This window comes from Piliocolobus tephrosceles, unplaced genomic scaffold, assembly GCF_002776525.5.
Source record: "Piliocolobus tephrosceles isolate RC106 unplaced genomic scaffold, ASM277652v3 unscaffolded_39558, whole genome shotgun sequence".
NCBI lineage: Eukaryota > Metazoa > Chordata > Mammalia > Primates > Cercopithecidae > Piliocolobus > Piliocolobus tephrosceles.
This window is the reverse complement of record NW_022323818.1, coordinates 1-9,937: the sequence shown is the minus strand read 5'-3', so window position 1 is coordinate 9,937 and position 9,937 is coordinate 1. Positions and strand designations below refer to the sequence as shown.

At 56.1% G+C, this 9,937-nt stretch overlaps 1 protein-coding gene across 3 annotated transcripts; it reads left to right on the top strand.

Annotated features, from left to right (window-relative positions):
* The first annotated feature begins 144 nt into the window (after window positions 1-144).
* Window positions 145-7,127, top strand: LOC113219581 (aminoacylase-1). Of its 3 annotated transcripts, none has more exons than XM_026452725.1 (15): window positions 145-1,542; window positions 1,959-2,070; window positions 3,136-3,200; window positions 3,290-3,394; window positions 3,780-3,874; window positions 4,187-4,263; window positions 4,348-4,437; window positions 4,538-4,594; window positions 4,929-5,002; window positions 5,089-5,138; window positions 5,251-5,395; window positions 5,498-5,566; window positions 6,467-6,546; window positions 6,699-6,759; window positions 6,843-7,127. In XM_026452725.1, exons 2-15 carry the CDS (start codon window positions 1,977-1,979, stop codon window positions 7,005-7,007), a joined length of 1,227 nt encoding a protein of 408 aa, XP_026308510.1. In that variant the 5' UTR covers window positions 145-1,542; window positions 1,959-1,976; the 3' UTR covers window positions 7,008-7,127. The 3 variants fall into 3 exon arrangements, with proteins under 3 accessions (XP_026308510.1, XP_026308509.1, XP_026308511.1); XM_026452724.1 differs by having other exon boundaries at window positions 145-1,547; XM_026452726.1 differs by lacking the exons at window positions 5,089-5,138; window positions 5,251-5,395 and having other exon boundaries at window positions 145-1,547.
* Window positions 7,128-9,937: the final 2,810 nt, after the last annotated feature.

Below are 9,937 nucleotides of genomic sequence, written 5' to 3'. Positions count from 1 at the left end.
GGGAGTTCAAGACCAGCCTGGCCAACACGACAAACCCTGTCTCTACTAAAAATACAAAAATTAGCCCAGTGTGGTGGCACGCACCTGTAGTCCCACCTACTCTGGAGGCTGAGGCAGGAGAATCACTTGAACCCAGGAGGCAGAGTTTGCAGTGAGCCAAGAACAAGTCACTGCACTCCAGCCTGGGCAACAGAGTGAGACTCCATCTCAAAAAAAATAAATAGCTAAATAATTAGCCAGCATTGTTATGAGTTAAAGTCTATTTGCCCGCATGAATAAATAGGTAAATAATTAGCCAGCATTGTTATGAGTTAAAATCTAGTTGCCCACATGACAGAGTGAGACTGTATCAAAAAAATAACTAAATAAAGAATTAGCCAGCATTGTTACGAGTTAAAGTCCATTTGCCCCCATGTTATGTGAGAGCAGCCAAGACTTAAACCTCAGGAAAGGTGGGACAGAACCCCTCCCCCCAGCCTGCCTCCTTGGCCTAGAGATTTAAGTCTTTGTCCCTCACCCTTCCCCAAGCTGACTCAGCCCCTGGAGCAGAGGGCAGACCTGGCTGGGAATACAAAGGGCAGCTGGGGCACAAGTGGGCAACTGCAGCTGTGGCCTGCAGGGGGTCAGTGGTACACCTGTGCCTGTTTAGCCTCCCGCTCCGGTGGCTGCAGAAGAGCCAGTTTTCTCACACTGTCATCCAGGGTCACAACTGCATCCACTCACAGTGACATCATCACACCCACCCACCATCTCACACTGTCCCATACACAGTCATACCCACTGATAGACTGCACACGCAGTGGCACGCTCACACCGTCACACGTGCTCTTGTCCATGCGTTTATTCCCATTTCTGGCACAGTGTCCGGACTCGGCATGGCCAGGGGCATGACCTCGCAGGAAGTGGAGCTCACAGTGTGGGCAGACAGATAATGACCAATAACTTCAGTACAAGCGGAGCTGAGGCGTTAGGAGGACGTCCCCGACGGGCTGAGGCCTGCACAGGGGAGCTGTTGGAGACTTGCCGAGGAGCGCAAGGGCTCAGGCGGAGGGCTTTGCAGCTCTGCATCTTCAGAGCCTCAGGGCGGACCCTTTTCCTCCCGCCCTATCCGGGGACTGAAGGAGGAGGCGTCCTTAGGGGACGGGACCGTCCTGAGCTCCGGGGGCAGGAGTGGCAGTGGTGTGGTGTGGGGCGGGGCGGGCCTGTCAAGGCGGGGCCAGCCCGGAGCTCGCAGCTCACCGGGCGTCGCTGGCTGCGGCGGCTGCTGCCCGGGGGCGGGATCCGGATCTAAGCCTCCAGTAATCCCGCTGAGGCCCGAACCAGAGGCGGGCGGGGACTTCCGAGCCGACGCGGCCCCGGGCGCTGGGACGGCCCTCGCTGGCGGTCTTTGGGCTCCGCCCCGACATCCGGCCCCGGGCACGTGGTGGGCGGACAGGGGCGGTCCTGAGCCTGCGACCTCGCAGGGGACCTCGCAGGACCCTAAGTCCAGGCCACAGTCAGGGGCGGGCGCTGGGAGGCGAGCGTGAACTCAGCGACAGGAGAGTGAGGTGGGGGCCCTGGGGAGGGATAGAGGGACTGGGGCTCCGTGGCTTGAAAGCCGGGCAATTGGGAGGCGTTGGGTGTTTTGCTGCTGTTGTTTTTTGAGGGATGAGGGAGTACAAGTCTGGGTTCAAACCTCGCTCGGCTACTCTGAGCTGTCCTCGAACCTCTCTGAGCCTCTCGGCTTTCTCCTCTGTAAAGTAGGCATTCTGAGCACAAACTTCATGAGGCTCTTTTGGCGATTAAATAAGGAAATGTGCTGGAAGCAGACAGCCCAGAGCCTGAAACAGAATGGGTGCTCCTTAATGGGAAATCCTACCCCTGTGGGAAATCCGGGAGCCGCCTTAGGGACGGGCTGTGTGCAGGAGCGCATCGGGTCCAGGGACTGGGGAGGGGTAAGCCATTCACTTTGCCCCCAGCTCACCACGCGCAGCGCCATGACCAGCAAGGGTCCGGAGGAGGAGCATCCATCAGTGACGCTCTTCCGCCAGTACCTGCGCATCCGCACCGTCCAGCCCAAGCCTGACTATGGTGAGAAGACGGTGGTTCCAGAGCCTGTGACGGGGTTCCAGAGCCTAACGGACGGGGACTGTGCTCTAAACCAGCCTCCAACACCTGTCACCCAGCTGAGCCCCCCTCTGCTGTCCCACATGGCTCCTCAACCCCTCCAGTTATTGCCCAAGAAAACAGACTGAGGCAGCCCCTCCAGGTTATGGAGGAATCCTTTCCCCAAACGCTCTGCTGCTGCCCAAGGTTACTCCTGGCAGCTGGTTAAAGAAAAACTTCACCTCACTCCCCAGGGCAGGAGTGGTGGGGGAAGCCTCAGGCAGCCACAGGGGAAGGAGAAGCCTTCCAGAAGCCCACTGAGGCTGGACAAAGGCCACAGCCCTTAGGGAATCAAGCTTGGTGGTTAGGGCCTGGGAGGCGGCTCCTGCCTTTTATCCCAGCACTTCAGGAGGTTGAGGCTGGCAGATTGCTTGGGCCCAGGAGTTCAAGACTGGCTTGGGCAACATGGCAAGACTCTGTCTCTATAGAAAAATACAAAAATTAGTCAGGAACGGTGGCGCACCTGTAGTCCCAGCTACTCCGGAGGTTGAGGTGGGAGGATCGCTTGAGCCTGGGAGGTCGAGGTTGCAGTGAGCCGAGATCGCACCGCTTCACTCCAGCCTTGGTGACAGAGTGAGACTCTGTCCCAAAAAAAAACAAAAGAAACAAAGAAAGAAAGGAAAAAACAAAAAACAAAAAAAACTTGGTGACTGGGAATTATGTACGTGGGTCCAAATTCCTCCTCTGTGATTAATCAGCTGAGACATGGTGGGTGAATCTCTTCATGTCTCTGTGCCATAGTTTCCCGTAATTAAGGAAGACAACACCTTCCTGCAACCCTGGACGTCCCCCTGGCCTTCCAGAAAGGGTCACTGACTAGCCAAAATTATCTTCTTTCTTGGGGATGGAAATGCAGGTGTCTCTGAGGGATATGGAGTGTGTTGGGGAGGCAGCAGCCCATTTCTGGGTGTGCTCCCTTCTCCGGGCTGCCTGGGCTGGTGGGAAGCTGTGGGTAGGCAGAAGCAGCCCCAAGACACTCTGTGCCTCCAGGAGCTGCTGTGGCTTTCTTTGAGGAGAGAGCCCGCCAGCTGGGCCTGGGCTGTCAGAAAGTGGAGGTGAGCCTGGGGCCCTAAGCAGGGAAGGGAGGTGGGCCTGGGCACTTCCTCACCCTGCTCAGACCACCTCCCCTCCTGACCATCTCCAGGTGGCACCTGGCTATGTGGTGACCGTGTTGACCTGGCCAGGCACCAACCCTGCACTCTCCTCCATCTTGCTCAACTCCCACACGGATGTGGTGCCTGTCTTCAAGGTATGAAAGGGGTTGGGGCGGTGGGCATTGCAGACCTTGGGGACAGACGTGATGCAGACCTCAGGATCCAGCCTCAGAGAGCGCATGGTCCTGGTCCCAGTCCTGGCACTAACTTTCATCATCCTTATGACATTACACCACTCAAGCAGCCTTCGTCCAGCAACAAGATCTGGGCCAGAGTAGGGTAGACCTAGGGGGTGGGAAGCAGGAGACAGCGATGGGGGATGGCAATCAGCTTCCTTCTTCAGCCCCCGTCGTTCCTCCCCCACCACTCCACCTGTCACTCCAACCCTATGGTGGGCTCCTAGGGAAGGGCCACTGTTGACCAGAGTGGATTAATGGCTAAATTGGAGGTTTGGGCCCCTCTTCCCATCCCTGCCCCCAGGAACATTGGAGTCACGACCCCTTTGAGGCCTTCAAGGATTCTGAGGGCTACATCTATGCCAGGGGTGCCCAGGACATGAAGTGCGTCAGCATCCAGTGAGTGTCCTCCATTCCCGCTCCTCCACAGTGTCCCCACTGGTCTAGTGGATTGACCCAGGACCTGGAGGGGTGATTGGAGAAACGTAAGGCCAAGGGACACCTTGACCCCTTGGACAGGAATTACTGCCGTGACCATTGCGTCGATAGGGAGATGCAGCCCAGACAGGAGCAGGGACTTTCTGGAGTCCCTGTCAGGGTGTGGCGGGGTAAAGTCCAGGGCACACACAGGACTCCAGCCTGCTGGCCCTGCCTGCCGGGCCAGCCTGAGCATCTGGTGGCTCCCCCAGCACCTGGCTTATGCCCCCTCAGGTACCTGGAGGCTGTGAGGAGGCTGAAGGTGGAGGGCCACCGGTTCCCCAGAACCATCCACATGACCTTTGTGCCTGGTAGGAGTGTTTCAGATACCTCTGGGAAAGGGGAGGGTGGAGGTGGGGTAGCCTCCTCATCTCATGGCCCTGCTGCTTTTACAGATGAGGAGGTTGGGGGTCACCAAGGCATGGAGCTGTTCGTGCAGCGGCCTGAGTTCCAAGCCCTGAGGGCAGGATTTGCCCTGGATGAGGGTGAGCAGGTTGGCAAGCCGATGAGCAGCCAGGCAGGGAGTAGGAGGCTGCTAGTGGGGACTGGGCTGCTCCACCCTCTGAACCCCGTTTCCCTCCTCAGGCATAGCCAACCCCACTGACGCCTTCACTGTCTTTTATAGTGAGCGGAGTCCCTGGTGTAAGTATGAGCTTGGAGGGAGGGCTCACTCTACAGGTGGGAGGCTAGGCCAGAAAGGGCACGGTCCTATGAAGCGTTGCACAGCAAAAGTTGAGGCCTGAGAAGGCCTCGAACCCAGAGCCTCTGCCTCCCAGCTCTCTCCTATCTGAGCTTCTCTGAGGGCAAGCCCTGACTGGGCAGAAACAAGCTCTACGTTATGGGCCCTGGGCGGGGACAGGACCCTGCCAGAGGAGCCTGGAATGAGGGGGAGACCTGAGTCCACCCCAGGGCTGATTGTGTCTCCACAATCAGCCCCTCATGCTGAAAACACTCCCTTCCCCCTATACCTCCCCAGGGGTGCGGGTCACCAGCACTGGGAGGCCAGGCCATGGCTCGCTCTTCATCGAGGACACAGCAGCAGAGAAGCTGGTACGTGGCACCTCCCAGAGGGAGTCTGGGAGTTCAGGAGGCTCTATCCTGAGACCACTGTCCCATTTAACCTCATATTCTCGTAGCACAAGGTTGTGAGCTCCATCCTGGCATTCCGGGAGAAGGAATGGCAGAGGTGAGGCAGCCTGGGAAGCAGTGGGGTGGCTCTGGGAGGCGGTACCACAGAGGATAGAGTCTGAGCCACCTCTTTTATCTGTTGCTGCTGCTACCCTGTCCCCGCACCACAGGCTGCAGTCAAACCCCCACCTGAAAGAGGGGGCTGTGACCTCCGTGAACCTGACTAAGCTAGAGGGTGGCGTGGCCTATAACGTGGTACCTGCCACCATGAGCGCCAGCTTTGACTTCCGTGTGGCACCGGATGTGGACTTCAAGGTGCCACCTCCACCTGGGTTTGGAGGAAGGATCCTGGGTCCTCAGTCTTGTCCTAGAGGCCTCTGGAAAGCCTGAGGGATCAGCTCGTCTCTCTTCTCTTAGGCTTTTGAGGAGCAGCTGCAGAGCTGGTGCCAGGCAGCTGGCGAGGGGGTAACCTTAGAGTTTGCCCAGGTATGGACTTGGGACATGTGATGGGAGAGTGTGGGAGCTGGGGGAGACCCAAGTGTGCAACAGTGGAGTGTGTGCTTGGTGTGTCTGCATATGTCTGGGCATTTCTTTATCTGTGATAGACACATTTTGTTCCAACAAGCATTAGTTTGTAGATGCTACTGTGGGTGCTGGGGAATGCTGTGGGGAATAAAATTAGGCACAGTTCATGCCCCTGTATGGTGAAACAGAGAAATATAAATCAAATATTTATATGATACTACTTTTTTCTGAGAGAGTCTCACTCCGTGACTCAGGCTGCAGTGCAGTGGCACAATCTGGGCTCACCTCCGTCTCCCGGGTTCAAGCAATTCTCGTGCCTCAGCCTCCAGAGTAGCTGGGATTACAGGCACCCGCCACCACGCCCACCTAATTTTTGCATTGTTAGTAGAGACAGGGTTTCACCGTGTTGGCCAGGCTTTTCTCGAACTCCTGGCCTCCAGTGGTCCACCCACCTTGGCCTCGCAAAGTACTGGGCTTACAGGCATGAGCCACTGTGCCCAGCCGTACTTTTATACAGTACATGTGGTACAGGAAAGGGTGGCCCCTTGCACTCTGAAAACCTCTAACTGGAGTATCCAACTAGTCTGAGAGGTCCAGGGAGCCATCTTGAGGAAGGGGCACTTGGGCTGGGATCTGAAGGATGGCCCAGGAGGTAAGTAGATGGAGGGTGGGAACATCCCAGCCCTAGGACATTTGAGGGGCTGAAAGAGGATCTGTGGCGGGACTGGCCACCCAGATGTCTGGGTAGGTGAAGGAGTGTGGGCGGGGAGGTGTTCTGTGCCAGGCACAGCCCACTCTATGGGAAATAGGGCAAGATGCCCAGGCCCATGTCCTGATCCTGCCATCCTTCCCGTCCCTCAGAAGTGGATGCACCCCCAAGTGACACCTACTGATGGCTCAAACCCCTGGTGGGCAGCTTTTAGCCGGGTCTGCAAGGACATGTGAGCACACTGGCCAGCTCTCCTCACAGCCCAGCCCCCTACTCCTCTCCTTCCTGCTGCCCCCTCCCTTCTCCTGCCTCTCTCCCACCTTCCTTTGCCCCTTCAATTCTTCCCTTTCTCCCTCCCCATTCACCAGGCCCTTTCTCCTATAGGAACCTCTCTCTGGAGCCTGAGATCATGCCTGCTGCCACTGACAGCCGCTTCATCCGTGCGGTGAGCCACTTGCATGTAGTGCCTGGGCAGTGGACTGGGCCTGAGGCTGGCTTTCCCTTAACGGCTCCTCCTCGCCCCTGCAGGTGGGGGTCCCAGCTCTAGGCTTCTCACCCTTGAACCGCACACCTGTGCTACTGCACGACCATGATGAACGGCTGCATGAGGCTGTGTTCCTCCGTGGGGTGGACATATATACACGCCTGCTGCCTGCCCTTGCCAGTGTGCCTGCCCTGCCCAGTGACAGCTGAGCCCTGGAACTCCTCAACCTTTGCCCCTGGGGCTTCCATCCCAACCAGTGCCAAGAACCTCCTCTTCCCCTTTCCAAATAATAAAGTCTGTGGACAGGGCTGTCTCTGAATTACTAACCCCAAGTACACTCGTGGAGCAAGAATTTTCCTTTCCTTGGGGACATGTTACCATCTCCATTTCACAGATGAGGAAACTGAGCCTGGCTGTGAGCACTTCCCCACTACCCCACACTGCTCTGTGCCCCCTGATACAGCACACCCATTCAGTACCATCCAGCCATGTCTCTGCCTAGCAAGAAAGGGCCACAGTTCCTATTTGAGTGGCCACCATACTTAGTTCTGACCTATCAGGGATTCCATTCCCATTGAAGGGGGATACTAAGGACCTGAGGAACCACTCCCATCTTCCTGGGTGTACATCTGGGATCCTAAGACAGGACCAGAATAGGACCAGCTGGGCCCCTGCCAGATGAGGGGCAGGCAGAGGGCCAACGGTGACTGCTGGCTCTTGTCAAAACCTGTACAGCCTTGTATTGGCAGCAGGGTCCAGAGGGGCAGGGGCCCTGGTAGACTAGGTCAGTTCATCTTAGGGGCCTCAGCACCCTGGATCTGTGTGTGCAGAGGCCTAGGAAGTGGGTTTCCATGTCAGCCTTGCTAGGACCCCAGGCTTTACCAAGAGTAAACTAGGAAACTATGGCCCCAAGAGCAGAGCCTGATCTAGCCAGATCTGCTCTATCCTGTTCTGACTTTCCTGAGCATGGGGCAGGGGAGATGGGTGGGTTGGGGTGGTTGGATTTTTTGTTTCTAGTTGTAGCCAGAAGAGAACTTCAGAGCCGGGCTGTGGACTGCAGGCTTAGTACTAATAGAAATAACAATGACTCCTGCTCACAGTTGACAAGGAGCCAGGAGCCAGGACTTAGACTGGCTTTTTTTTTTTTTTTTTTTTTTTTTGAGGTGGAGTCTTGCTTTGTCCCCTAGGCTGGAGTGCAGTGGCACGACCTTGGCTCACTGCAAGCTCCACCTCCTGGGTTCACGCCATTCTCCTGCCTCAGCCTCCTAAGTAGTTCGACTAAGGCCCCCGACACCACGCCCAGCTAACTTTTTGTATTTTTAGTAGAGATGGGGTTTCACATCTGCCTCCCGGGTCAAGGGATTCTCCTGCCTCAGCCTCCCAAGTAGCTGGGACTACATGCCCGCGCCACCATGCCTGGCTAATTTGTGTATTTTTAGTAGAGACAGGGTTTCACCAAGTTGAGCAGGATGATTTTGATCTCTTGACCTCAGGGGATCTGCCCGCCTCGGCCTCCCAAAGTGCTGCGTTTACAGGTGTGAGCCACGGTGCCCCGCCTAGACTGGCTTACTTTACATTGAACCCGTACAGCAGTCTTGTGATGGATGCCAGGTCCCACTAGCAATGCAGAAACAGGCTGCACTGGCCAGGCGCAGTGGCTCATGCCTGTAATCCTAACACTTTGGGAGGCTGAGGCGGGCGGATTGCCTGAGCTCAGGAGTTCAAGACCCAGCATAGGCAACATGGCAAAACCCCGTCTCTACTGAAAATACAAAAAAATTAGCCAGGTGTGGTGGCATGTGTCTAAAGTTGGGAGGCTGATTCTAGAGAATCACCTGAACCCAGGGGATGGAGGTTGCAGTGAGCCGAGATCACGCCACTGCATTCCTGCCTGGACGACAGAGCGAGACTCTCTCAAAAGAAGAAAAAAGAAACATGTTCCACTAATATAGTTTGCCCTAGACAACAGAGCTTGGAGGCGAATGAGTCGAGACTCAAGAACTGGAAATTTGTGCTTCCTGAGCACAAGGCAGATTCCATGTACAAGTTGGAGGCTGAAGGCAGCAGCTGGGTGTGATCTTAAGCCCAGTTGAAGCCCTGACCTGGCCTCCCCCTCAGACTGGCACTTGGTAAAGGGATCACTTTTTTCATGGCAGGAACACTTTGGACCTCACTTTGGAAGTCATCAACTTGGTGGCCTGTCTGGGCCAAACCACCTTCAGAACACAGAACCTGCTCCTGCTCCCTTTCAACCCCATGTCCACCTGACACGCCTTGGCAAGGGGCAGTTGGCCACCCAGAGACTGCCAGGATTACAGTCAAGAGTTAGCAGCCCCAGCCCTGGTTGGGTAACTGAAGCTTCCTAGGGCCCCACGTGGACTGCCTAGGATCAAATGCTACCCCCTACCCCTTCCCAGCTTCGTTATCTTCAATACTTTCTCACCAGTGAAACAAAGATCATCATAATATCTACTTCGGAATTAGGGGATCACATGCCATGGGCCGCACCTGCTGCTGTAGCATAACAGCACCCCTTTATGAGTTTCTACACTGTCGACGGCTGGTTTTGAGGATTAAGTGCAGCTGGGAAGTGCCCACCTGGTGCCTTCTATAGGAAGCCTCCACAAATGCTTACTACTTTACTAGTTGCTTCACTGACTGCCGAGGATGAAGACCTCTGTGTGAAGCAGCTGACTCGGGCACAGCAGGGTCAGAACCAGTCATGGGAGTAAAGCAGTGCCACCACCATCTGCCTTCCTGGGTCCCTAGCTGTTGGGGGACCAACAGCCCAGAGCAGTGGATGCTGACCAGGTGCACCGAAAGAACCCAAGTCTGGGACACCTCAGGCCAGAGTGCAGGGCTGCTCAGCAGGGCCCCTTCCCCTCCCTCGGAGTACACGTTAAGACCTCATGAGGATGTTTATGATTTCTCCCTTTGGGCCAGGCGCACTGGCTCATGCCTGTAATCCCAGCACTTTGGGAGGCTGAGGCAGGCGGATCACGAGGTCAGGAGATCGAGACCATCCTGGCTAACACGGTGAAACCCCATCTCTACTAACAATACAAAAACAAAATTAGCTGGGTGTGGTGGCAGGCGCCTGTAGTCCCAGCTACTTAGGAGGGTGAGGCAGGAGAATGGC

Excerpts from the sequence above, each read along its gene's own strand:
- LOC113219581 (XM_026452725.1), top strand. The coding sequence starts at position 1,977 with ATGACCAGCAAGGGTCCGGAGGAGGAGCATCCATCAGTGACGCTCTTC. Across the intron at positions 2,071-3,135 it reads CCAGCCCAAGCCTGACTATG|GAGCTGCTGTGGCTTTCTTT; the intron begins GTGAGAAGACGG and ends CTGTGCCTCCAG. Across the intron at positions 3,395-3,779 it reads ATGTGGTGCCTGTCTTCAAG|GAACATTGGAGTCACGACCC; the intron begins GTATGAAAGGGG and ends CCCTGCCCCCAG.